Source organism: Prionailurus viverrinus, chromosome C1, assembly GCF_022837055.1.
Source record: "Prionailurus viverrinus isolate Anna chromosome C1, UM_Priviv_1.0, whole genome shotgun sequence".
NCBI classification, from domain to species: Eukaryota; Metazoa; Chordata; class Mammalia; order Carnivora; family Felidae; genus Prionailurus; species Prionailurus viverrinus.
In genome coordinates, this window is record NC_062568.1 from 212594878 (window position 1) to 212621668 (window position 26791).

Consider the following 26791-nt stretch of genomic DNA (forward strand, 5'->3'; position numbering starts at 1 on the left):
ATGCCCGTCCGGGTGGCTGGTGCCAGAGTTGCAAGGCCCCGTGAAGTTGTCTAATGGGAATTGTTCCGGAAACTCCCTGAAACCGAAAAGCAGCTCACCTCGTTCCGGGAGGCCCACGTCAACCTGGTTCTGAAGCCAGGTGAGGGCGGGGCAAGCGCCCAAGTCCTAATCCCAAACACGCACCACTCCAAAATGCTTGCAAAGTAATAACCTGATCCGGCGTGAATTGCCCTGAAGACGGCGGGACGGCATAACATCACAAAATGCCTCGACGTGTTTGTGAGATGAGGAATCAGATGATTGTCCGACAGGAGCAGAAAGAACATTCTATACAGTTCGTCTCTTCAGGAGGTAAGTTCTTGGAGGCCCGGGCGGCTGCAGGCAGGAGCTTTGCTGGCAGTGGTCACGCGCCGAGAATCTCTCGCAAGTCTGGTAGAGAAGCTGAGGGGGTCCCGATCTTTAAGCGACGCGACGCTGGCCAGCCCTGCCCGCCTAGCACCCCGCCCCCGCCCTCCCCGCGGCCTGCATCATCTGCATCCCCGGCCCTGACCCGAAAGCCCCCGTCTCTGGCTGTCCTGCCCCAGGAGGACACAGTGCGGGAGACGGGGCTCCGCTTGCTTTGTGCCGGACCCCCTAGGGCCCAGGAAACACTGCAGAAGGAGTGGAAAGCCGGAGCGTCTCCTGCCCCAGGCCCCAGCAGAGCTCTGTGGCTCGGGCCACACTCGGTGCGAGCGAGACACTAGAATGTGAGGCTGTGGGGAGAGAACCCCGCCCGGTGCTCGGGGGGCAGGACCAGGGAACAGAAAAGCTTCAGACCAGTAAGGGGACAGAAAAGGGCCGGCAGACCAGTAAGGATCAGCAGGGCGGGGCATAAAAATCGTATATAGCATATGAAATGTGTAAAACCTGTAAAACTCAATCGTGCTTCAGCGGAGGCCATGACCAACTAGGAAACAATGCAAAGTAAGACGCCCTTCACCTCCCCAAGAAAACCCGTCAATGCCAGCAGATTAATCTGGCAAGAGGATGCGGGAAGCCCCGAACCAAATTAGAACAGACCGGAGAGCCCCCAGTCTGATGTGACCCCGTGCCCAGAGAGCTCCATGATGGCCCGGCAGGGGACAGCTGGGGTTGGGGGTCTGATCTTGGGGATACGGACAGTAACCAGGGGTGGCAACGTGAGCAGGATTTGTGGACGCCCAGGGCCAACGGAGGTAAGGGCGGAAACACTGACCTGCGCATTGAAGGGGCAAGAATCAGGGCTATAGGGACTCCCATCGAGTTTCAGGGACTGGGGAGCCCCAGGCACTGCTAGGGTCCCGCCGTGGCACCCAGGGGCACTGGATGTCTTCAGGGCTGTGGGCCCGACCACGGTGTCCCCGCCAGCCACCAGGGGCGCTTGATTTGGGGGGGGGGCGCCCTGCAGAAAGGCCTTGGAATGTTTCGGAGTGGTTGTAATAGGTGGGTGGGCGGGGACACCTCGGTGTCTGTTCACACTGGGCCCCACGGGGTTTGGCTGATGTCCTAGAAGCCCACCGACCCCAGCAGCAGGCCCAAAAGGGGCGGTGCGGCTGGCTGGGAGGAGGGGCTGGGCTAGATTGCTTCTGGAGACCCCTCCCCAGCAGGGCAGGTGTGGCAGAGTTCACAGAACCCCCAGGAATCCGGGGGTGGGGGGCAGTGCTGGGCACTGCCATGGAGGAAGGGTTGTTTGGGGTCTTGAGACCTCAGCTGGGCTAGAAGGCAGATCAGAGCCATCTCTGGGAGGGGCCGGGGTCCCGGCTGGCCTGCCCCGCCCTCAGGAAGGCACCTCAGGCTAAGCGGAGGCCCCTCAGAGGGTGTCGAGTGGGCACTGGCCCTGGAAGGAGCCCTGGCCTTCCACACTTCACCGCCCAGCCCCACCCCCCGCCCACCTGAGCCCCTCCAGGCCTCCAAGCTGCCAGGGCCCTGTGCTTCTGGAGCTTGCTTTGAGGGGTTCCCGTCCTAGGCTGGTCTGGCCCTGCCCGGGTGGGCCCAGCCCCTCCCCCGGGGTCCTGGGGTGTCCTTCCTCCTGGCTAAGCACCTTACCCCTTGCTTGGGAGGACGAGGGGGCTCCAGCCAACCACTGTGCAGACCGAAATGGGCCTGAGGTGGTGTCTTGGCCCCAGGTCAGGAAGTCGAGGGCCTGGTCTCAGGGCTTTCCAAACCCTCTTTGCTCCATTAACTGGAAAGGTACCCGGCAGAGGGCGGGCAGTGGACAGGTCTGCCCTTCCGAGGAGCTCGGGGGTCGGTGGGGAGAATGAGCAGGCGGGCTTCCTTCGGGGGAGTTGGGCTTACACAGAAAGCCGCCCCCACCCCTGCCTGACACATGCACGCACGCATGTGCACACGCCTGGCCTCGGCCGCCAGCTTGCCCGCACAGTTCTTGGAAAAGAGCCGGGAGTTAACCCAGCTCACAGGTGGGCAAGTCGAGGTCCCAGATTCCCACCTGTGCAGTTAGTGGCAGGAGCTACGGGGGGCTGACTCCAGTGACGGGACCCTGCCGCTATCCCACCGCCTTCTGGTCGTATAAAATCCCCACCCGGGACCCCAGACCCTGCTTGGGCTCTGACCTAGACCTGGTCCTTCCGACCGCCTGTGGCCACGGAGGTCACCCTGGAGGTCGGTGGGGAGGAGGTGCTCACCCCTCCTGGCACTATATTTCTCCCCCAACCCCATTCGGTGGGCAGAGCTGGGACAGCTCATCCCCACCGGGCCCTCCAACTGGCTCAGGCCGGCCTCCCCTCCCCACCTGGCCGGGCCTAGGACCGGGAGAGGCACAGCTCAGGGCCTGCCTGATCGCCCCCTTCTGGCTGGGAGTGTGGAGCCGCCCCCCTGGCTTTCAGACTGGAGCTCCCGCGGGATCTGGGCAGATTCTTGTCATAATGGGAGCCCCCACCCCAAGGACAGCACTGCCCGAGCCGAGGGGGGCCCTGGGAGTGGACAGACTTCCCCACCTGCACGTCCAGGTCCTGGGGGGACAGATGGGCCCTGAGGGAGGCGGGGGTTGGTGGGACATCCCAGAAGAGCCCCCAGACCCACTAGCCAGACGGAGCCTAGCAAAGGAGTATGTGGGGACAGGGGTCAGGAGCCACTGGCCTCGCTCACCAAGCTCCAGGCGGACAGTCCGGCCAAGGCCACAGATGAGCACGGGTGACCAGGAAGAGGGGGGGCCGGACACGCCCCCGGGACCCGGCCCAGGTGACCATGCGCGGGGAGCCGGTCCTGGCCGGTGGCACCCTGGGGATGTTGCAGGGACTGCCCTGGCCTTCCCCGAGGCGCAGGCTCCCATGGAAATCCAGGTGCTAAAGAAATACTTTCTTTAATGTCTGTGGAAACCTCAGTCAGGATTTCAGCACTGGCACCAGAGTCCGCTCCCTCAGGCGGGACCTCCTCTCAGAGAGTGGGGCCCTCGGTCCCACGTGGGGGGCAGGAGAGGCGAGGGAGGAGCTGGGCCACATCCTGCGTCCAGTCACGTGCCCTGCGTGGCAGTGCGGTGGGTGCAGGACGCGTGGGAGACGTGGGGCCAAGCTGGCTGGCGTGGCCCTGACAGCTTGGAGGAGGGTGGCCCCCGGGGGGGGGGGACGGCGCGTGCGAGCTTCCCACCGGATGTGTCTGCAGCCGGCACTGCAGCCCCCAGCGCCTCGGGAGACCCGCGGCTGTCAGGCTCCCGGGGGCCGGTGGATCTGCGCCCCTCAAATCGCCGGGCAGAGCGGGCTACACGTCTGTCTCCACGCGCAGGCGCTCCATTCTGCGCACGTTGCCCTCCACGGCCACGCGGCTGGTGATGCATCGGGCGAAGTCCTCGGGGAACCAGCCCGTCTCCCCGTCTCTCAGCCTCTCGCCGTAGAACCATCCTGAACACAGATGTGGGGCGGGTGAGGGCGGGGTCCGGGCACGAGGGCGGGGCTGCGATGCCCTCTGAGCCGCTGTTCCAGAAGGCACCAGGCCGAGGCCCCTCCCTTACAGCGGATCACCACCGGCTCCTGCCAAGGGGGCCCGGTTCCGGGTCACACGGGCACCCGGTCCTGCATCGGCAGCTCAGCCTGGATGCCGGCGCATGCCCCGTGCGGGCGTGTGCAGGGGCCCCCGGAGTAGCACAGTCACCCTCCGCCCACTTATGACACAGAGTGACAAAGGACCTGATTCTGATCCCGTGACTCAGGGACATTTGAGGACACCCCTGAGGGAGGGTGCCGAGGGTGCCTTGGAGCACCGTGAGCAGTGGCAGAAACTGTGTCCAGGGGGCCAGGGTCAGGGTGCACCACCCACACGGGTGTGCCCTGGGCCCTGACGGGGCTGGGGCCTGTCGCCCGGGGCCTCCCCACCAGCGCCGTTCCACTCACCATCTTCCTGCTCCAGAACCAGGACCACATCCGCCTGCTGCAGGGTGATCTCGTCCGCCTGCTTGGCCAGATAGGCCTTGGTGACCTCCACCTGGGGCAGGTCTGCGGGGGCAGGTGGGGTGGGGGTCAGGGGCAGAGCTGTCCCCGGGAGGACGTGGGCTCCACCTCCCAGCACATCCCCTGTGGCCTGGTCTCAGCAGGGCCTGGGCTGGGCACATGGGCTGGGGACACGTGGCAGCTTCCCCCGGAGGCCACGGGACAGGCTGCCCCTGCCTGGCAGAGGGGGCAGGTGGCTCCTAAGGGGCGGGGCTGGAGCCAGGCTGACAATCTGTGGGCCGGCCCGGCTCCGTGTGCTCCAGGTACGGGGCACGGTCCTCTCCCCCGCACGGACGAGGCGGCCCTGGGACAGAGCTGGGTCTGTGCGCACAGACGGATACACACGTACCTGGGCAGGTCACCCTGGGGGCAGACAGTGGCACGGACGGAGGGCTGGACGATACCTCTCAGCTCCGTGCCGCCCCCCTGCCCAGGGCCGGGGAAGGGGTCTCGAGCCCTGTTCTCGGTGCGGCGGGCGCTCACCTCCTTTGTTGGCGGGACTCTGCCTCTCCTTGTGTGTGAGCGCCACGATCCAGCGGGCCCGGTCACTCCTGGGGCGGGACAGAGCGTGGGTGAGGGCCTGAGGCCAATCCTGCCAGCTTGGGGACCTCTGGTTTCACACGGCCCACCCCCAGTGTGGTGCTGTGCGGGGACAGGGGGTCAAAGGGCCTCCCCGGGGTTCCTCAGGCGTCTGCCCACGGCCCTGGAGCTGTGACCCGCAGTGATGATGAAGTTCACAGGACACTGGTATCCTTTCATGACCCCCCACAAACCAGTTCCCTCGGGGGCCGGGTGTGGGAAGTCACAGGCAAGAGGGGCAGCAGGCAGGCTTTACCGAGTCAGGCCGACCCCGAGTCTCATCTGCCCAGGGTCACAGTCAGGCAGCAGCTGCACCCCTACGACCCGGGCGCTGGGTCCCAAGCCCACCGTCCCTCCCTCCCCTGCCCGCTGAGCCCCACCCCTGCTGGCACCTCCCTGTGCTGCCCAACGCCCCCCGGCCTGTTCTGACCTCATCACCCCCACCGCTGGCGCCCATGCTCGAGCGCCACTGGCCTCACGGCTGCTTCTTAGCAGAGGCCTCCTGCCCCAGGACCTTTGTACTGTGGTGCCTCTGCCAGGCCCTCCTCCCCGGGCCACGCAGTGCCAGTCAGGCTGCCCCCTCCTGGCATTCCCTTCCCTGCCGTGTTTCCCTCCGTGGTCAGGTTCCCCGCCCCGGGACCTCCCCCCAACTCACGCGGAGTCGGACGACAGCAGGATCTTCTCCTGGCGGCCCTCGCTGTTGTGCAGCAGGGTCACCTGGAAGGGGTGCGGCACGGAGGAGCCGCGGCTGCCGCCGCCCCCCAGCAGGGAGGGGTCGGAGGCCTCTGTCTTCTGGACCCGGATGTGGTCCACTTGGGCATAGTCCTGCACCACAAAGCTGTCCTCGCTGCAGGGAGACAAGGGGGCGGCCAGATGCCTCCGAGGGTGTGGGGCGGCCCGGGTCCCCCGCCCGACGGGGGCCAGAAGGACGCTCCTGAGGGCTGCCCCCCTCACCCACCCCCTGGGGAGCACAGGCGGTGCGCTTTCTCGTCCCCGTGGCCTGGGCGGGCAGACCCGGGTCTGCAGGCACAGGGAGAGACCTGGCCGCCCCACGTCACCTGCAGGGGGACCCAGGCCGCTGCCGGGGCCGGGCCAGGCTGGGAGGGGGCCCCCACCGTGTGCCCCAGCTCTGAGGTCTGAGGAGGCCCGGGTGACTCCCCCAGGCCCCTCCCGGTCCCCGTCTTGGGGCCGCATGGCCCGGCACCCACGGCGGCCTACCTCTTCTTCTTGGTGACCACCAGGACGTCGTTGAACAGAAACAGGTAGCACGTGGGCCGGCTGGCCAGTTTTCGGAAAAGCCCGGTTTCCTCCACCACAGAGAGCTCCCCACGCTTCAGCAGCCAGCGGGAGGCAGAGATCAGCGGGAGGGACTGGAAGGAAGGGCCGGGGAGGTGCCTGAGTCGGGGCGGTCGGGGGGCGGGGTGTGGGCGAGGATGTACCGAGGGCGGGTGGGCACCAATCCCTGCCTCCAAGGACTAGGTGACTGCCCCCTCCCCCCGGGCTGGACCGAGGAGGAGGACAGTGAGATGTGTCCTCGCCTCAAACAGAGGGCTATTCAGTTGGCCGACAGGCACAGATGGGGCAGCTGCGCTGTGCCAGGTCCCCGGCCCAGATCCTGCTCGGCCACCCAGGCAGGTGGGTGCCCTCCCTGCCTCCGGCCGGGCCCAGGGACTCTCCAGGCACCTACTGAGCACCCCCTGAGCCAGAGAGGCCCTCACACCCTCGTCCGGGCCTCCGTGGCTTCCCTCTGTCACTCCGTGGCCCTCGTGCCCTGCCCACAGCACCTGCTCCAGCCCGCTGGGCAGCCTCTGCTGGCTGATGACAAGTTGAGGCCCTGCCCACAGAGCTGCCTCCAGGCCCTGACTCCTGCAGAGCAGTTCCCAGGAGGAAGCGTCTGTCTGTCTGCTCCTCTCTTGCTGCTGGGCGCCACCCTCCCCAGGAGGTGCTTCCTGCAGAAGCGGGATCCCGGTGGCCTGGGGCACAGCGGGGTCCTGGGCAGCCGGTGGGACCACCCCTGGACCATGGGATGGTGGGGGATCCGTGGGGACAGAAGTCTGAGCCCTGCCCGCGTGGGACGGCCTTTAGGATGCCTAGTGCCCACCCCCCCCCCACCAGAACTGACGACTATTCCTGGCCTCACGGGGAAACCCGAGACGCGAGCCGGCCCGGACATCGTCCTGCCCCCTGACCCCACCATGCCGCCTGCAGCCCTGGGGGTGGGGGCACAGGCCAGAGAGACCCGCGTACCCACTGAGCCTCGGGCAGGAGCGCCGAAAAGCTGAGCCTGTGGCCAAGGGGGTGGGAGTCACAAGGGTGCCGGGGAGGCCGAGGCAGAGGCCCCGGCCCCCTCGGTGCGGGCGCCCGCAGGGGCCTCCCTCCAGCCGGAGCCCCGAGAGGCGGTGGCCCCCTGACCTGAGACGAGCCGGGCGAGGAGCGGTGGGGGTGCCCACCTTGACCTTGCCGAAGTCCAGCTGCGTGTGCAGGGTGTACATCTGTTCCGTGCGCTCCATCTTGTGGGCTCCCTCGTTGCACCGTCTCACCAGCTGCGAGGCGGGCGTCGGGAGAGCAGGCTGTGCCGTGGGCAGCGGCCCGGCCGCCCCGGCCCCGGCCCCGGCCCCGCCCCCACGGGCTCGCCCATTGTGTTTCAGCTCCACTCCCTCCGTGAAAAGCTGAAACCTTCCCTCCCTCCCCGCCTTGCCCTCAGGGTCTCCACTGCCGGGTGGGGGTAGGGGGGCAGCATTCAGGCCCGGGCTTGGTCTGGGCGCCCCCTCCTCTCCCCTGGACCCTCCTCACCTTGCTGATGGCCTTGAGCGCACGGCTGGCGGCCTTGTACCTCTCAGGGTGGCCCTGACTCTTGAGGCAGAGGGTCTGCAGAGAGGATACCACACGTGAGGCGCCGAGGACCCTTTTGCCCTCCGGGCTCAGGGGCCTGCACGGGCAGAGGCGCCTCCACTAACGTCACACCGGGCGGGGCCGCAGGGAGGTCGAGGGCCAGTGTCCAGAGGGCTCCTGCCAGGCCGCCCTGGGGTGCACGGCCCCCAAACGGCTCTGCTGGGTCAGGCTGGTCCGTGGGACCCGGAGAGAGCACGCTCCCGGGACCCCAGCCCTTCCAGTCCTTGGCATCTTGGACCGGTCTGGGAGGTGCCCGTGGCCTCTTTTTCTACGCGTCCCAGAGGGACCTGGGAGGTCTGATGTCCCGTCTGCTTGGAAAGACGGCACTCTAAGCGGGAGCCACACGCTGCCTCTGTGTGCTGTGTGCACGGCTGCACGTGTACGAGTATGTGCACGCAGATACACCTGCCTGCATGTGTGCGAGCGTGCACACAAGCGTGTGCCTACATGTACACGAGCGTGAGCACGTGTGCACCTGCGTGTGTGAGCGTGTGGACATGTGTGCGCCTGCATGGGTGCGAATATTTGCACACGTGTACACCTGCCTGCATGCGTATGTGTGCACACGTGTGCGCCTACATGTGCATGAGGGTGTGCACACGTGTGTGCCTGCATGTCGAGCATGAACACACGTGTGCAAGTGTGAGCACACGTGTGCGCCTACATGTGTGCGAGCCTGAGCAATGCGTCCGCCTGCATGTGTGCTAGCCTGAGCACACGTGTGTGCCTACATGTATACGAGTGTGAGCACACGTGTGTGCCTGCATGTGTGCGAGTGTGTGCACACATGTGCGCCTGCATGTCTTCAAGCGTGAGCGCACATGGGCACCTGCCTGCCTGCATATGAGTGTGCACACATGTGTGCCTGCATGTGTGTGAGCATGTGCACACGTGTGTGCCTGCATGTTGAGTGTGAACACACGTGTGCAAGTGTGAGCACACGTGTGCACCTACGTGTATACGAGTGTGAGCACACGTGTGTGCCTGAATGTCTTCGAGCGTGAGCACACGTGTACACCTGCGTGTGTGTGAGCGCGTGGACACGTGCACACACATCGGCTTGCATGTGTGCGAGCCTGAGCACACGTGTGTGCCTACATGTGTACAAGCATGTGCACACGTGCACCTGCACGTATGCCTCTCGCCCCCACCTGCCCTGCAGCACTGAGCAGGCATCTCCGAGGCATGAGCCACTCCAGTGAGCTGTTCAGAGCTCCACGCACGGAAGGGAAGGTGACGGGCACCCGGGCTGCCCTGGGGGCCCACAGCCGGGACAACTGGCTGAGGATCCTGGAAAGGAGGCAGCGGCCCAGGACCCGCCCTCGGCAGAGGCCCGGGCAACCCTGGTTCTCACTCATCCACCTGAAGGGACCTCGTGAACCTTCTAGCACGGCGACGAACACCTGCGGAGTGCTGGCGCCGCTCCTGGCACAGAGCCCGGGGGGAGGGCAGGGTGGGGGAAGGCTATCAAATGTCAAAGCCGTCTTACGACTGAGTGACGAGGTGGGGGAGGGGGCGTGCCGTGCTCCACTCCACTGGAGAGGGGACCCGGGCAGCTCCCTCCCGGCGTCTGGCCGACCTCCCTCCCCGGGCGGGGTCCGCGCTGTGTACTCACGTCCGTCAGGAGGGGCAGCCGGGTCACCCTCTGCATGGGGAGGATGAGGAAGGAGATCATGGGGAGACCCCCGCACGCGGGACGCTTCTCGATCTCCCTCAGGGCCTCGTGGAAGGCGGCGTTGCTGCTCCTGTGACAGAGAACGGGGCTTCTGAAGTCAGGGCGGCGGGAGGGGAGGGGGAGCCCGCAGGAACGTGCCCCGAGACCGAGGCCCCCCCAAGACCGAGGCCCCCCGAGACCGAGGCCCCCCGAGACCGAGGCCCCGCTCACATCAGCCTCTGCAGGGCGCGCTGCTGATAGACCTCATTGGAGCAGTAGGCGACGTAGGGGTGGAAATGCTGCTCCGCGTGTTCTTCCAGGATGTCGCTGATGTCCTCCACGCACACCTGCGCCTTGTGCCGCTGCTCTAGGGCCTCGAAAAACCTGAGGGGTGAGAGCGGGCTGGGGCCTGGCCGTCGGGGACCGGCTGCCCAGGCCGGCGGCGAGCCGTGACCTTCCCGGGGAAACCCCGGGACGGGTCAGCTCCTTCAGCCTGAAAAATAGGGCAACTCCGAGGCCACTTCCCGCGCGGTTCTGGCGGAGACCCCGGGGGAGCCCGCAGGCCGGACGGGGAGCCTGCTGCTCTGGTTTCATGCCCTGGACTTGGGTCAGGCCAGCCCGGAGCCCTGGCTCCCTCTGCCCGGCTCAGGGTGGGAGTGGGGGCTCTGGGCGGACTCCCCGGTAGGGACCCCCAGGCCCCGCTTCCCCCTGGGGCTCCCTTCCGAGACAGGAGGCCGCTGCCGCCTCAGGAGGCCGGACGTCCCACCCCAGGACAGCGACGGCCAGCCAGAGGCCTGGGGAGCTCAGAAGCAACCACGTGGCCGCTTGGCACAGAGGACAGCCGGCCTACGGCGGCCCCGGGCCCTCTGCTGCGCCTCACGGACACGGAGCTGAGGGGCAGAGCTGGGCGGAGGGGCAGCCACCATCCCGGGCCCCCACAGAGTCAGTGGCTGCAAGCTTCCCCGGGCTGGTCACCGCGGCTCCGCAGGAAGACTGTCTCCAGGGACAAGATAGCCACCCCCCGCCCACCCCGCACGGCCCTGAAACTTCATGGGGCAACAGGTAGCAGGGCCTGGGGGCTGGGGGCTTGGGGGGCTGGTCTGATGCTGATGTGAGTGAACCGGGGCCGAGCCACCTTCTGTCACCTGCCCCACCCTAGTCTGCAGAGGGGGGCTCGTGGGGCCCACCTATGCAGTTTAGAGAGCATGCTGGGGCATGAGGGACGGTGTCCCGGGGTCTCCTGGGACCCAGCGTTGGGTGCAGGGTGCATACGTGGGCTGTGCCCTCCGTGGGAGTAAACACACACGTGCACCCGCTACCAACCACACTCACACTCACGCAGGCACATATGTGCAGACACACACACACACACACCTGCGCAAAAACACACACACACGCACTCGGGCGCACGGATGCACGCACACAGCTACGCACAGGCCCGTGCAGGTCTGGCCCCTCCTCCACCCCAGACCTTGCAACCAGAGCCCCGGGCCAAGCCCAGACAACACCGGGTGGAACATGACCCGAGGGTGCAAGTGAAGGGCCCCCCCCGCCCCGCCCACCCTGCCCCGTGGGCACCGCCCGCCTCGTCATTCGGCCGCCTTCACCCGATGTCCCGGTGGGGATGTGTCCCGTGGGAGGAACTCCACCCTCTCAAACATCCAAGGGACAGGGCGCTGGGGCTGCCGGGGCGCCCGCGGGCCTGGTGCCCAGCCTGTCCCTGGACCAGCTGTCGGCGGCCTCAGGGCCCGAGAAGGTTCTCGCGTTCCCTCCCGGCGGGCAGCAGCTCCGATCCGTCCACCCCGCAGTCCCGGACCGGGAGTGTCCTGGAGCCCCAGCCCTCCCGCCCTCCGTGGGCGCGGGCCTCACCTCTGGCTGGCGCTCAGGACGTCCAGAATGTTGGAGAAGAGGTGATGACGCTCCATCTGGGTCATCGTTGCCTGCAGCTCCCCGGACTGCAGGAACTCGGCCACCAGGATGCCCAGGCTGTGCTGGTACGAGAACTCTGACGTGAGGATCTCAAAGATGGCCTGGCGGGGAGGACAGCGGCTGCTGGGGCCACCCTGCGCCTCGGGGGTGCGGTCCGGGTGCAGGACGGGCCGGACCCGGGGCAAGGCTGGGAGCGCGGCCGTGGGGACAAGAGCCCGACACCTGGGTATGTGCTCTGGCTCAGCGGCTACCAGCCGTGATGCTGGCGAGGACTCGCACCCGCATCCGAGAAGGGGCGACGGTAGGCCCTGCCACCCCGCCACCCCGCCAAGGGCATCAGCCATCGTCCCAGTGCCCGGCCCAGGAGGTGTCCCCACGACCACCGTCCCCCGTGCGTTGTGTGACCCACGCCAAGTCTTGGGCACAGGACTGGACCCCCCCCCCCCCCCCGCCCCCAGCCCCCTTACCTCCTGCCTCTTGCGCTCCTCAGCAGGCAGCCTGTCCAGGATGCCGGACTCCACCACCTGAGGGGGGCACAGGCCTGGGGGTCACGGGGTGCTCATCCCGGAAGCCCATCCTCCCTTCCAGAGAGCCCCGGGGCGGCTGAGGAACGAGACAGGCATCTGGAGGGGATGGCCGACAGACACCCGAGGGTGGGGAGTGTGGGCTCCGTCCCCTAGAGCTGTCCCGGGGGCCGAGAGGCCCAAAGCCACCCAGGAGAGCTGAGCGGCGAGCCACGGCCATGACTCAGACACACCTGGCCCAGGGGGGCGTGCGGCCTGCCCGGGAGGTAGGAGAGGCGTTCCAGCTCTTCACCCCTGCAGGCCCAGCGGCCCTTGGCTGCCCTGGCTCGCGTGCTGCCCATCCGGCCACAGCGTGTCCGCGGTGGCCCTGCAGAGCCGGCCAGGCCGCCCCACGGCCCAGGGGCACCCCCCCTGCAGGACCCAGGGCCACCTGATCCTGGCCCTTCTCCCCTCTGGGCTGGCCAGAGGCCGTCACCAGCGCCTGGGCCGGGAGTTGGGGGGCTGGGTAACCCCCTGCCTCCTCGTCCAGCCCAGAGGCTTGGCTGAGATCCCCCGAGCTCGGGTAGGAACAGAATCTGCCAGCATTTGGAGGGTGCGGGGTCCTGGACCATTTATGCCAGGAGACCACCCACACACCCAGGCTGCGTGCAGCTCTGTCCCTGGGCCCTCGGGATGGGTCGCCAGTGCTTGCCCTCCTGGGGTAGTGGCAGGCACCTCCCCACACACACCTGCTCAGAGCACCAGGGCCTCTGAACCAGCCGAGCTCTCCCCGGAGACCCCCACAGCCCTAGGGCAGGGCCCTCGCCCTTCCCCTGCCGTCTCCCCCTTGGACCCTCCTGCCGCTTTCCCGGGCCTCGGAGGGGGTCCTTCTGCCCACAGCTCCGCAGGCCACTCTGAGTCGGGCGAGGGCCAGGGGCTCACCTGTGGGGGGCTCGTCACACATGCGCTGATGGCACGGGCCCCTAGCTGCTCTCCTTCCCTCGGGACCAAACCCAAAGTGCCCCTGGAGCAGGGCGGCTCTGAGGGTGCCAGGAAGGGGGGCCCCCTGCAAGCTGGGCATAGGAGGGTACTTCTGGAAGCCTCCTCCCCTCACTGGGAGGAGGACCCCGACCGGCTTTGAGGGGCCAATCGCCCGTGGGCTCGGGCGCAGAGCGTCACCCCACCGTCCTGGCCTCACCTCCGGGAGCTGGCTCCAGGTGATCTGTGCCGGCCGGTAGCTCTTGACCACGATGGGGGCGTCCGCCTTCCCGGTTCCGTCGGGGCTGGACGGCTCGTCGAGCAGGTCGTCGTCAGACTCGTGGCTGGTGTTGAGGCCCCGCTCCCGGATCTCCTGGTAGAACCTGGGGTCTGGGGACGGGGGGTGTGTCACCGGCAGGCCTGGGGGCTCTGAGCGGGTTCCCCCTGGGAATCTGCGGGCTGAGTCCTCCCCGGGAGACCCTGAGGGCATCAGGCGGTGCAGGGCCCCCCACTGCAGGCTCCCCTCAGGCTGGCTGGCTCCCATGGCTGTGCCCGGCCGAGCCCAGGACAGGGCTGGTGTCCCCATGCAGAATGTGGCACCTTCAGACCAGGGCCGAGCTGACCAATCAGAGCCGTGGGGGCCGCCCTCGGTGGGGGCTGCTCCCAGGCTGGGCCGAGAGCAGTGGACGCCTGTTCCCGAGTCCTCCGACCTGAGGTGCGGTCTCCCGCTCTCCCACTCTGCAGCCATCACCACCCCCCCGCCCCCCGGGGGCCAGCTGGCGCCTGGCTCAGGGCCACCAACCCTAACCCTTCTCTTCCTGTCCTGGCTCTGAGACTGGGCACCACCACTCCTCTCCCTGGGGCAGGAGGGGGCCCGGATCCTGACGCCTCCCCACCCCCAGGCCTGTGGCTGTCCACACAGGGGGGCCCCCTCCTGGCTGAGCTCCTGCACCCTAAGAACCCTGCCCCCTCACAGCCACTGGGTGCTGCATCCTGGCGGGCGGGCCCCTCCCCTGCCCCTCCCCCTCCCCTCCCCTCCCCTCCCCCGTGGGGTCCCGTTGGCATCACCCCTCAGCAGGCCAAATGCACTGCTCCGGGCCCTCCTGAGCCCCCAACACTGGGCTCCCTGTGTCCCGTGTGCAGTATACACAGCATGGGTGTCTACACCCTGGGGCCAGCACCCCCTGGCTGCACCGGTGCAGACGGGCCTGGCACACACATGCACGCTGGACAAACGTCTCCTGGGGTGAGTGTGGGCGCTCTGTCCATCCCCTGCCCCTGGAACAGCACAGAAGAGCCCGAGGGAACTTTCCAGACACGTCAGAACTGCACGATGAGACAAGCCACCAGGACCTCCAGCCCCCAGAGAAATCCCAGTCGGCCTGTTCTCCCTGCGCCGCACCAGCCTGCCCTGCCCCCCAGCAGCCCCGGCGAGACCAGCCTCAGCTGCGCCCGGCCTGGCCCATACTGGCCTCTCGAGGTCACGTCCCTTGGCCACACTCACCGTCCTTGAAGGAGCCCTTGTGTGCACGTTTCCGCCCCAGTGTCCTCTGTGCAAACAAGAGACACGGAAACAGGGCCGTCAGTGGGGAGGAGGGGCAGGTGTGAGTCCACAGCAAGGCCACCCTGGGGGCCCGGAGATCTCATAGCACCACATGTGAAGGCATGCCCAACAGGAGGGGGCCTCTGCTGGGCACGTGGAAGGTGCTCGATAGACGTCAGCTCCACAAGGAATGCACGGCCACCAAGCAGAGGCTAGGGCAGGTAGGGCAGGGTGACTGAGAGCTAGGCAGATCCAGGAGTGCTGCCTGGAAGAGGCAGGCAGGCCTGAACTAATCAAGAGCGGTGCTCGGGACAGCAGGGTGTTCCGACTGGGTCTAGAGAGAAGCCCAAGCAAGGCCGGACGGGTGTGCAGAAGGCCCAGGGTGGGAGCCGGGGCCACACCGGGGGAAGCAGAAAGGGCGGGGACTGGCAGGTTAGTGTCGAGCTCCCAGCACAGGCTTGGGGTCCCAGCAGCTGCAGAGGCTGCAGAGGCAGGTGGGGGCAGGCAGGGTCTTCAGGCAGCCCCGGCCCCGGCAGCTGGCCGCACAGAGCCTGCCCCCTTGGCCGGGACACGGTTTTTCCCGACCTCGGGGCTATGCAGGTTCCGGGAAAGGGAGAGGTTTCTTCAACAAGTTGGGGCCTGAAAACTCCCCTTGTGGGTCGGGAATGTGTGGCGCTCCCCCCACACTGGGCCCTGCTCCCCCACCCCGGGCCCCGTGCCCCCGCTCCCAGCACCCCTACCCCTCCTGCTTCTGGGTCTGGGCACCTGCCCAGAGTTCACCCTCTGCTTTCTGCCTCTGGACCACCTCAGAGTTCCTTGGGAGCCCCTCCTCCGTGCTCTGCTGGCCCCCCAGGTTCCCCCAGCCCAGACCGGAGCACCCCGGCGCACACCTGCCCCCTCCCTGCCCTAGGACCTCGCTGGGGGCCACCTACAGGGGTGCCCTAGGCACCCAGGCTCCAGGTGTGCAGAAGTCAGGAAACGTCTGATGCGAGGGAGTGAGGTGGCAGCTGGACGGGCCCTGGGTGGCTGCAGTGTGCCTAGGTCCTGAGGCAGCTTCTGGGGCCCGGGCATCTCAGGGAGGCCTGGCAGGAGCTGCGCCCCACCTCCAAGGCCACGGGCATCTGAGGACTGCAGCCAAGGTGGTCCCCGGGGGTCCCCTCTGCACGTACTCCGACGGGTGGGCTTGGCTTCTCCTCCGCCCGCGGCCACGGCTCTCGGTCCCGGTGACAGCCCCCGGAGAGGCGGCCACCGGAACATCAACTCTGGGCACGGGGGCCCCTTCCCACCAGCCCTGTGCCCGGCCCGTTCTCTCGAGAGCACCGAGGTAGAGTGGCTGTCGGGCAGGGCGGGGAGGGCGTGCGCGCAGAGAGGGCGTCACGCGTCTCCTGAGTCCCCACCCAGGGGGCCCCTCGGGCAGACCCACCGAAGCCAGGTGCTGCTGTGAGGTCGGCACTGAAACTCGTCCTCGAGACAGGCCGGCTCCCCTCGGGGCTCAGAGAGAGAGGCTGCCTTCGGGACGCTCCGTTCCTCGCTGCAGCTGAGAGAGGGGACCCCCGAGCCCGGGGTCCTACGGAAACCCCCCGACCTCGCCGAGCCTCGACTGCCTCATCTGTAAAGCGGGCACACTCACACTCCGCTTGCAGCCTGCCCATCAGACCGAACCGGATACACGTCAGGACCCTGCGCGAAGTAGGTGCTCACTGAATGGCAGCCGCACGAGACAGGTGACGGTGGCGGTGACAGCGAGGGTGACAGTGAGCCTCCGTCTGTGCCTACAAGCTCTCGAGGCCCCTCACGGCACGGCCCCCGCCCCGAAGTCCAGGCGGCACGGCCCCCTACCTTATTCTTGGCCGGGCACCGAGCGGGAGGCTGGCTGGGCTCCTCCGCCAGGGCCTGGAGCTTGGGGCTGAGCTGGAGGGGGCCCCTCTCCCCGCCCGGCGCCTCCAGGCTCTTCATGGCCGCCCGGTAGGATCGGTTCCGTAGGTTCCGTCTCAGCGCCCCCCCGGGACCCGCGTCCACGTCCATGTCGTCCAGGGAGAAGCTGGGGGCTGACAGGAGCCGGGGGTCCCGCCGGGCGGCCTCCTTGCTGAGCACGGCCGCCCCGAAGCTCTGGTGGCGGGCCGGGGTCTTGGCCTTGCTCGACACGGCCAGGCTTCTGGGGATCAGCTGCTGAGTGCCCATCTTGAGGGCCGCGGGGCTCTGCGTGCTCAGGACGACAGCCCGTGGCTCTTCGTCCTTAGGGGACACAGCGGGGGACACCGGGGTATCGAGCTGGAAGCCTTCGTTGTCCCTGAGCTGCAGGGTGCCCCGCACCATCGGGAGCCCGGACGCCGGGTTCCCCCTGGCATCGAGCCGCAGCTCGGAGTGGAAGCGGTATTCCAGCAGCTTCTCTTCCAGGGAGCTGTCCGAGTGTCGCTGGGACATGCTGAGTGGCCACGGTGTCCTGGGGCGAGAGGGCAAAGGTGAGGGCAGGTGGACACGCACACCCTGCAGCCCTCCTGCCCGCGGGCCCCGCCCACCGCCTCTCAGCGCCCGCCCGGCCAGGGACCCCGCTCGGGATGCAGGGCCCGGAGGCTGGGAGCGGGGTGTTGCGGGGGGGCGGGAGGCTCAGGCCTGCCGGGACCCAGCTGCTGGGACCGGAGCGGAGGACAGGCAGCCCCCCGCCCCCCCCCCCCACCATGCTTCCTCTGGTGGGCGCCCACGCCGAGGACGGACCCCCAGGCCGGGGGGTGCAAGTGTGTGGCAATGAGGGGCGTGTGGCCCCGGGGCCCTGCCGGCCCGAGCCGGGTCGGACACTGGGCATCTTGGCACCACCTCCTCCTGGTCGCCGTGAGCACCGCGAACGAAGCTGTCTGTGGGGCTCCCGGGACCCCGGCCTCCACCGCACCCCCACGTTCCAGAGCACGCAGGGCCACGCTCCGCCGTGCTGGGGGAGGTCGTGTCAGCTCGCTCACTCGCGGGACACGCCGGCCGTCTGCATTCTCGGTTTGCAAACGAAGACACGAGGCCCCGAGAAGCCCAGGAGCCCCCAGGGTGTGGGATGGGACGCGTGGGAAACTGGGTGGGGGCTGACCCCCGGCCTGTGTGATTCCAGACCCTCTCTCTTCACCGCCCCGCGTGGTGACTCCCGCGTGGCCGGCTGTCTAGGTGGCCTTTCTGCGTATGCAGTGACACGCCCGGACTTTCCCGCATTCACGGACTCTGAGCAGGGCCGACCGACCCCGTCTCAAGAGCCCACTGGGCACGGTCCCTCTATGCCTGGATGCAGAGGGGGGAGGGGGGCGTCTGCAGACACCCGGGGCCCATAGCCCCTGCTCGGTCTCCCTGCATCCCGTGGATGCTCGTCCCTCCGGGGACCCCGAGCACCTCACACGTGCAGAGCCCCGCCGACCGGCGTGGGGCTGGCTCTTCAGCTCGGTCTGGCTCGTGCCGGGCCGAGGGCACACGGCCCTGCGGTGTGGACGGGCCCGCCGCTGCCTTTCCACTGTGAGGGCCCACACAGGCCTCCCAGCCACCGGCTTCCGGCCAGCGACCGTCACATCCCTCGGCTCTTTTCTGTGCCTCCCGCTCAAGATCGGCAACGTGGGCAGAATGGTGACAAAGCCTCGGGAGCAAGGCTCCCGCTCGCAGGAGTCGAGTGCTGCCGCGGCCCGGCCCTGGGCCGCGGGGCTGCGAGGAGCAACGCCCCAGCCGCCGGGCGGAGCCATGGCCACAGTGACCCGCGCTGGCCAGGGCAACAGTCAGGGTCGGGAGAACTTGGAGGCCTGCGGGAGACGCACTCCTTTGCACCTCCTCCTTTCAACGTTAACGCAAGCAACACTCCTGTGCTTCTTGTAGACACGGGGCTTGTGCACACGAGGCTGGAAGCCCATTTTTCAGGCAGAAAAATCAAGTCTCCGAATCTGCAGCCCAGGTGGCTGAGACTCTGTGCCCAGCTTCCGCGCGGCATCCTTTGCCACGTTCCCTGCCGATCTGGGAAGGAACGGAGACGCAGTTTATCCGACAGCTCCGTGGGAGTGAGGCGGTCACCTGCCCTCTCCTGCCCCGGGGGGGCGGAGGGGGGCGCGCAGCCAGAGGTGCCCGGGCCTGCGCCAGGCCTCCCGGGCCTCTGGAGTCGACGGCTCCCTGGACCCCAGGGACACCACTGCCATCCGTCCCAGGACACGCCAGGCAGGTCCCAGCCTGAGCCTACCTCCCACACTCCCTGCCCAACCCTGCATCGGAAGTTCCCGGCCCAGCCTCGGCTCCAGAACCCCTCCCTGAGGGGCAGCCGGGCCCCAGAGGGCCCTAAGCCACAGCACCGGCCGGTGTGACAGCAGCAGCCGGGAGCCTGGCTGCCTGTGCTCCGACCCCCAACACACAGGGTCTCTGCTGAAGCCATCCCAGAGAGGCGAGTGTAGCTGCCTGAGGAGCCCTGGCCGCCCCCACCCCGGGAGGACTGCCCACACATTCCTGGGGACATTCTGAGTCGCAGGCAGCCAGTGGCGGGCGGTCCCCCACCCTGGCTCACCCACCCCCACGTAAACTTTGCATTCATCCAGGCCTGGCCGAGAAAGGGGTTTCTGGTAGACTTTGACCTCTATGCAGGCCAAGCAAAGTGTCCCCGAGTGGGGAGCCCGAAGGCTCGGTCTGTCCTCTTAGTCTGGGAGGCGTTTACCGTGGGAGCATTTCACCTCGTCGCCCTGAAAACCAGCACTGTGACTGTGCCTTCCACCTGCCCCATCCCCCGTCCTCCCCCTCCCCTTCCCCACCTCAGGCCCTAGGCCTGGTCTTCTGGGCCCAGACCCTGGACCCGGACCCTGGACCCCAGACCCCGGACACAGCCAGTAGCAGGGCTGCTCTCAGCAGGGGGCAAAGTCTACTCTGGGGACAGGAGGTGCCCCAGCAGGAACCTGTCGGGTGAGCCACTGCTGGGTGTGACCTCCGTTCTCAGTAACGTGGCCGCACCCACAGGCCTGGAGTGCCACCCGCGCGGGGACCGAGGCCCGAAGAGGAGTGGATGCCATCCCAGGGCTCTGCTGGACCTCCAGGACCGGGGCCGGCTGCAGCCAGCTGTCGGGGGGGGGGGGGGGGGTGCAGCTGACATGGGCACACTCTGACCTCCTCCTTCTAACCTCAGGGTTCTCACAACTCCCCGGGCACAGGTCCAAAAGTCACACGGCACCGAGAGGCCTACCGTGAAAGACAGGTGTCCGCTCCTCCACTGCCCTGTCCCCCACAGGCCACCGCTCCAGGCTCTACAGCTTTTCCCCGATGTCTGCTATTCTGAGATCTCCTGATCACACAGACCAGCCTCTCCCCGCCGTGTGGACGGGATTCCAGCCCAGTACGCAGGACCCGTGGGTGTCTGTGTTAGTACAGCCGGCTCGGCTGAGCAGGACGCCAGCGCCTGGCCTCCCCTCGTTAATAATTCCCTCTTGTTGACCGGCAGCTGTCCTCCTGTTAACTCCCCACGCGTTCCCGTGTCCCTGCCTCGCGTGTTTGGACCACATACTCCATGCGATCAGTGCATCAGCCCTGGTTCTCCCAGAGACCCTGGCCTCTCTCCCCGGCGCTCCCTTCCCTGCCCCCAGATCCCATCCTGGAACGGTCCTGGAGCTCCCCACCTTCCTGAGGCTACAAGGTAGCCTCACGGGAAGCAGATCTTTGTCCCTGGGGCGGGTAACCTGCTGAGCTCTGAGTCCCGTGGGAGATTATTTTCTTCCAGAATCCGGAGGCCTCCTTTCTTGTCCGGTGCTCTGCTCCTGGGAAAACACCAGACACGCTCCGACGCTGGTTCCCTGGACGATCACAGCCTGGGGCGTCCCCTGCCCTGTGGAGGTGTGGCTCCCACTTTCTGGTGGGGGGTGACAGGGAGCACCAGCACTCGCGGGGAAAGGTCCACATGCACTCCCTGAGCCACAGACTTGTGCCTCCTTCCAGCCCCTTCCTCGGGCCTCGCAGGTCTGGGCGCATCCTGGTGATCTCTCGTGCAAACTTTCCCCCGCCTGTTTTCTCCAGCCCCTCTTTCCGGGACAGCCCGGATCCTGCACTCCGACCTCTGGCATTGTCTCCACGCTGCGGCCTCTTCTGTCCTGGGTTTTCATTCTCTGCCCACGCCGTGGGAGATTCCAACTCTTCCAGAAACCAGCACTGTTGTTTGCACGTCCTGCAAAGAGCCGTCCAGAGCGCCCTGTCCCCGCGGCGTGCTACGGCTTCTGTCGACGCTGAAAAGGTCGCTTGTGGTTCCTTTCTGCTCCCTGGCCGTCCCTGTATGGGCCTCTGTCACCAGCTCGAAGGCAGCAGGCCCTCCCGGTCCCTCTTGGCTGTCTGCTTCAACTTTAGCAGGGAAGACGGCGCCACGCAGGGAGTGTTGCTGCCCCCCATGCTCCTTGGGGACCCCCGCCCCCCGCGTCCCCACCCGCCGCCTCTCCTCTGGCTGGTCGGCTCTGCAGAGCGGCTCTCCCTAGGTCCTCACTGGCTGCCGGCCTTGGCCTGGTGTCCGGGGGCCAGTGCAAGGGAGGGGCCGAGGGCACGGACTCGGGCAAATGCCAGCCACACTGTCCGGGCAATGGAGCTCCCGAGAGGGAGGCCAGCTGCCTTGCGGCGACCATGGGGTCACAGGGGCGGGTCTGCTCCCCAGCACAGCTCCTCCAGAGACACCCGGGGCCCTGAGGGCTGCGTGCTGCGTGTCCGTCTTCCCGAGGGGTCTGTGGGTCCTTCCGGCCCAGGGACGATTTCGGTTCACATCTGCACACGCGGCTGGGCTCAACGGTGAGAAGCGAGCTCTTGGCTGTGGTGGTGCGAGCTCCGCCCTGGTGCCCTCGCCCCGGTGCCGCATCCTCCCGGGGGGCCCTGGGGTCCGTGCCCAGAACCCACCCACACAGGTACTTAGCTTCGAGCCGGCAGAAGCCACCAGGGCGCATCGCAGGGGCTTCCACACCCATCCACACCACCTTTTAGGTGACTTTCAGGGGACTTCCTGCCGTCTCCGCACCGGGTGGGTGGGGGAGGGTGGCGACCTGTTGAGTCCTTGGAATCCATGGCATTTAACTCTCCTTTTGCACTCCGCAGCCGGCCCGGTGTCCGAGGCACAGGTGCAGGGACAGGTGAGGGGCACCTGTGACTTGGGAGGGAGGAGGGGCAGCAGGCGGGGTCAGGGAGGACCAAGCGGCCGGGTCAGCGGGGCCTCAGTGGCACTTGGTGCCGGGGGTCCTTGCAGCCCGGTGCCCGGCTCCTGCGTTCTTCTCACCAGACGGGCTCCCCGGACTCCGTGGGCTCAGCGCCCGCCCTCCCGCTGCCTGACAGAGGAGATCAGTCCGCCTGGCCCTGTGGCCCTGTCCACAGCTGCTCCCACTGCCACTGGGACCACTCCGTCCGTGGGGCCTCTCTGTCCCTTCTGCCCTGCCTCCAGGTCCGGCTGACCCCACCCTGCCCGGTGGGGCCCGGCCTCCCGAGCACCAGACCCTGGTCTTTGCTCAGGCTGACTCGGGCCACGATGATGGTCTTGTACTTGGGTAATTCTGCAGGGCCGCGCTCAACCGTCAGAGTCACACGGAATCTGGGGGCAGGATTTGGCCGTGTAAGTCACAGAGCACACAGCAGACGGTTCCATTTGCCAGGTGGCCAGGGGTGGTTCAGGGACTGCGGTGGCCTTGCCCTCCCCCGACCAGGGACACCTGGCCACGTCCGGAGCCAGTTTTAGAGGTCACGGCCGGCCGGTCCTGACTTGCTGCCCCGCCTGTGTGGGCGGAGACCGTGCCTGCGGGTCAACACCCTGCAGGGGGGACCTGTCCGGAGCAAATGTCTGCAGTGCCTAGCTTAGCTGACTCCACCCCTTCACGGTGGGGGTCAGGGAAGCCCAGCCCCGCAGAGGCCCCCTCCCTTTCTGGTGGGGCCCGGGAGACCCACTGGCCATGCCCAGCCTGGCACCCGGCCTGGCAGCAGGGAGGGGCCGTGCTGGGCCCGCCCCACGCAGAAGCCTCCCGCTGCCTCTTGCTATGAGGCTTCCAGGCTCGGGCAGCGGTCACAGAGAAGACCACCTTCCCGGCTCAGTCTGCGACGTCCACGCCCCCTGGCTCCTGTGTCTGGGTCCGGACGTCCCATAAACCTGGCTCCGGGCCCAGACTCAGCTGACACGCATGCCATTTCCCCAAAGAAGCCTCAGATGGGAAATCAGAGCCCTGACTCTGACGGGAGCTTGGACAGGTGACCAGCAGGTGTCTTCCAAATGCTTTCTCCCCCGCAGTGTCTGCAGTCCCTCCCCCATCTTCGGGAAGGTGGGTGTGTTCCCTCGCTGACAGGTGAGGGAACCTGGGGGGTGGGGGGGGGGGGTCAGGCTGCCTGTCACCAGAGAGCCGGACGAGGAGCCAGGCCTGTGCTGACCTAGATGACGGTCCTGCGGGGCCCCGCAGACGGGCAGGGATTCTCACCAGAAATAAAGACGCTCTTACAGACGGTCGGTCACACGAGCACGGTCACTGCCATGGGCAAAAACGACCAGCAGCCGCGATCCGTCTGGAAACCGAAACTAAAATTCCGGGCCCCAGACGGACGCAGGGTGAGTGGCTGTGCCCATCAGGTCACGCACACAGACTGCCCCTCAGGGACAGCACCCGTGGGGGCCCCAGCAAGCCCCTGCACCCCTGTGCCTCATGTCCCCTGCTGGGGAACAGCACTTCCCGGGCGGCGGCGGAGATGACCCCGGGGACCAGAGCTCTCCCAGGCTTCTCCCCCAAAGGAGGCCCTCTGCTCGGCTCAGTCCCTCTCACTCTGCAGGTGACATCTGTCCAAGGGACTTAAGACCTTACTTCTTCCCGAGGTCCGCACCTCCTGCCGCGCTCTCCCACCAGGCCTGGGGGAGCTGGGGGCAGCGCCTTTGATCTACGTGGGCAGAGGTCGCCCCGTTCCTGTGGCCCGCGGGCAACCCCAGAACAGCTCAGCGGCAACTGAGTCGGGGCCCTCTCTGTGGGTACCCTGACTATACCCCCTTTTACAGACGAGGAAACCGAGGTCCAGGAGCCTCACGTAACTTGCCTTAGTTCATACGGAACCAGGGCCCCCACCCCTAAGCACTCGGCCTCGGGGGTGTCAGGGTGGACAGGGTCAGACACCCTCCTGCTGGTCCCGGCCAGGTCCCCGACAGGCGCCCTCCGAACCCCCACACCAGGAGGGGCAGATTGTTCACCTCAAGGAGAGAGGGAGGAATCAGGCCTTCCCGGGCTTCGGGTCAGATGAAGAGGTTCCCCCCCCACCCCCATGCCGGGTGCTGGGCTGAGACCCACCCAAATCTCAAAGGGGGTTCTTGCCTCCCGGATGCAGAAGCCGAGGCTGGTGTCAGCAGTAAATGGGGCCCCCGGCCCTCCAGAAGCTGCTCCCATACCCCTCCCTCCTCCTCCCCTACTAGGTAAGAGTGAACAGCACCCCTGCCCCCCACCGGGGCCTGCCCACCACATCCACCGGGTGGGGGAGGCGGTGGATTTTGGTCTGTTGTGGGCGGATGTTCGTTTCGGGGGCTGCTGACTCTTGAGGCCAAAGAGGGTTTGGGCAGCAGATTGCCCGGAGTTTGGGGGAGGGTGGTTTTGTCCCCGCTCCTGACCTCCATTTCCAAAGGTCCTGGGGCTCCCTCAGGGTCTCCCGGCTCTGATGTCTAAACAGGAGACCCTGCGACAGAAGCGTCCCCCCGGGGCTCGAGGGGAGGCAGGGGGCGGGCAGCAGGACGCCGGAGGCCGCGCGGGGTGGGGTCCGGGGACCCGGGTCGGGCCGCGCCCGGGCTGCGGGCTCCGACCCGCGGCGGAGGGAGGGCGCCGCCAAGTTTCGCCGACCGCGGGGCGCCGGCGGGAAAGGCGCCCCCGGGTTCCCGGGCCTCCCCGCCCCCACCCCGCTCACCCGTCCCCAGGCTCACCTGCGCCGCGCGCCGGGCGGAGGACGTGGCGGCCAGCGGGCGGCGACTCGGGCCGGTGTGGCCTCCGGGCTCCGCGCCCCGGCCCCGCGGCCGATCCGGGCCGCGCTCCGAGCGCCGCCGGTCCCTCCCAGGCCCCGCCCCCCGCTCCCTGCGCGGCCCCGGGGCCGGGGTGGGGGGGGGGGGGAGGGGAGGCGCGGGCGGGCGCGCGCGCGCGCGGCCGCAGGCCAGGTGGGCGCCCAGGTGGGTGGGCGCGCGCGCGCGCGCGGGCAGGGCGTGGGCCGGGCGGGAGCGGACGGCCGGGCGCGCCCGGGACACCTGGCCGGGCCACCTGCGTCACCGTCCCCACCTGGCCGGCCGGCGCTCACGTGACCCCGCGGCCGGGCCGGCTCAGCTCCCCGGGCCGCAGGTGTCCGCCCCCGGACCGCCCACCCCGCCCGCTGCGGCCCGGCCGGCGTCGCCCGCGGGCTTGGGGCGTGCGTGGCCAGGCAGTGACCCTGAGCGGGCTCCCGCCTTCCTTCCCGGCCTGGCTAGCCTGCCTCCTCCTCCAGGAAGCCCTCCTGGAAGCCCACCGGCGCAGAGGGGAACCCGATCTTCTCAAGGCAGGAAAGGCGCCACCTTCTGGATTCTTTCAAAAGTGCGGCCGGAGGGCGGCCCAGCACCGCACAAAACACTCTTCGCGGTTGTTGATGTGAGGCGTTGGGGGTCCGGGAGCCCATGGTCGAGAAGGAATACTTGAGAGGTGCCTGGCTGGCCCAGCGGGGAGAGCGTGTGACCCTGGGGTGGTGAGTCCGAGCCCCGGGTTGGGTGTAGGGATTACTTAAATACAGTTTCAAAAACTTAAAAGAAAAAAATTCTTTAGACGTTTTTGGTGCAAAAACAGGCCGTGTTATTAAAACACGGGGACAGGCGCCGTGGGCAGAAAGAGCTGTCCTGGGGCTGTGAGAAGTGACTGGTTACATACTTTCAGGTTGGGAGGGGGTTAGGGACTGGGAAAGCCTCTAAGGACTTTGGAAGCAAGGCGTCCGCGACCTTGAGGGGCCGGCTGCTGTTAGGATAAGGCCATTTACTCCTGTCTAGTAAAACCTTAGTCATGAGACCCTTTAGATGTCTATCAGTGGGCCACGTGCTTGGAGGCTGGTGGCCAACATGCATCTTGGGGGGATAAAGGAAAGGATTTTTACAGGATCCTGGAGGTCAGGCTAACGTCAAGCCAAGGTTGCCCTTTGCCTTTAGCACATTGACATCGAGGCAGCTGAGCTCCTCGGGAAGGTCTCTCTGCCTGTCTCAGGTACTTGTCAGTGGGCTGCAAAGGGACTTTAACCTTTTCTGTATTTCTTCCGCCTTTGTTTCCCACACCAGTGGTTTTCATCACCCCCATTTTACAGGTAGGGCCACTGAGGCTTGGGAAGGAGGGCGCTTGCTGGCCTGTGCAAAGTCAAGCCCGGCCTGCAAGCCTGGCCTTTCCGGGTCTTGTCCACGGTGGCTCCCCCGGGCGGAGGCTGCCACAGAGGCTGATTTCAGGAATCAGGATCCTTAGTCCTGCCGGAGGCGCCAGGGGCTGGGAGAGGTGACCTGTCGTTCCGCCAGGCCGGGGCGGAATGTCCTTTGTCACCCAGCCTCCCCAACCCCCAGCCCCACACCAACCCAGGGTGTGGCAACGGCAGAGTGCTCCCGGTTCGCCCCTGCTCGGGAACCGCCCGTGCCCGTCCAGCAGGGGCAGCGGCCTCCACTTCCCCGTGAAGCCCACCCCTCTTGTTCACACCCTGCCTGTGCAGCCCCCCTCCCCGCACCTTTCCAGGGGGAAAGCCCGCGTGACTCTTTCCCAGGCTCCCCATCCTGCGGGGGGGGGGGGGGCCCAGCCCTGCTCAGGAGAGCTGGAGCCCTCTCCGTGGGAGAGACGTCCTCTTGCCCCACTGAGCCGGTGACAGGCCGCCTGCCGAAACCTCAGGGGCCATTGTGTGTTTGTGCCTAGTCACAGGGTCTGCCTCTCGTCCCTGCTCTGTTCCTCCTGCAGCTGGTGTCCCGGAAAGAGAAGGCTCGTGGAGGACAGCCGCGGCGCCCTTGGAAGCCCCTGGCGCGAGGGGCGTGTTCGTTACGGCAGCACGTCCCGGTGAGCGCTGACCGTGCCACCTCCCTTCTTCCTGATGTCACAGCCCTTCATCTGGGGCCAGCCCAGGGTTCATCTGTAGCAAGACGCCTTCTCCTTCCTGCTTTCCTTCTCCTTTCGCTTGGAGGTATTTATTGAGCGCCTACTGTGTGCTGACCGTTGGGCTCAGCGTCAGAGATACAGCTCTGAGCAAATCGGATCTGGTCTCTGTCCTGAAGGTCCTGACTGCGGCTTGTGCGGGGGGGAGGCGGGGGGGGGGTCAGCAC

The 26791-nt window shown here is 67.3% G+C and overlaps 1 protein-coding gene and 1 long non-coding RNA gene across 3 annotated transcripts; one reads left to right on the top strand and one right to left on the bottom strand.

Moving 5' to 3' along the window:
* Positions 1-3321: 3321 nt before the first annotated feature.
* On the bottom strand, positions 3322-24540 carry ARHGEF16 (Rho guanine nucleotide exchange factor 16). Of its 2 annotated transcripts, none has more exons than XM_047869978.1 (15): positions 24419-24540; positions 16375-16978; positions 14497-14542; positions 13213-13382; positions 11979-12035; positions 11452-11573; positions 9814-9966; positions 9544-9673; positions 7830-7904; positions 7487-7579; positions 6255-6406; positions 5692-5883; positions 4941-5008; positions 4362-4463; positions 3322-3872 (listed from the first exon to the last, which is right to left on the bottom strand). In XM_047869978.1, exons 2-15 carry the CDS (start codon positions 16957-16959, stop codon positions 3733-3735), a joined length of 2085 nt encoding a protein of 694 aa, XP_047725934.1. In that variant the 5' UTR covers positions 16960-16978; positions 24419-24540; the 3' UTR covers positions 3322-3732. The 2 variants fall into 2 exon arrangements, with proteins under 2 accessions (XP_047725934.1, XP_047725933.1); XM_047869977.1 differs by having other exon boundaries at positions 11452-11612.
* Positions 24541-25127: 587 nt separating this feature from the next.
* LOC125172243 (uncharacterized) lies at positions 25128-26490 on the top strand. The gene is made up of 3 exons (XR_007154655.1): positions 25128-25200; positions 25652-25706; positions 26433-26490. It is a non-coding gene; the product is annotated as an uncharacterized LOC125172243 (long non-coding RNA).
* The last annotated feature ends 301 nt before the right edge of the window (positions 26491-26791 follow it).

Bases quoted from the DNA above. Each gene is read 5' to 3' on its own strand.
- ARHGEF16 (XM_047869977.1), bottom strand. From the start codon at position 16,959: ATGTCCCAGCGACACTCGGACAGCTCCCTGGAAGAGAAGCTGCTGGAA. The intron at 12,036-13,212 runs GTGAGGCCAGGA...TGCCCCCCTCAG, and splicing joins CCTGGAGCCAGCTCCCGGAG to GTGGTGGAGTCCGGCATCCT. The intron at 7,905-9,543 runs GTGAGTACACAG...TCCTCTCTGCAG, and splicing joins GGCTGCCCCTCCTGACGGAC to ACCCTCTGCCTCAAGAGTCA.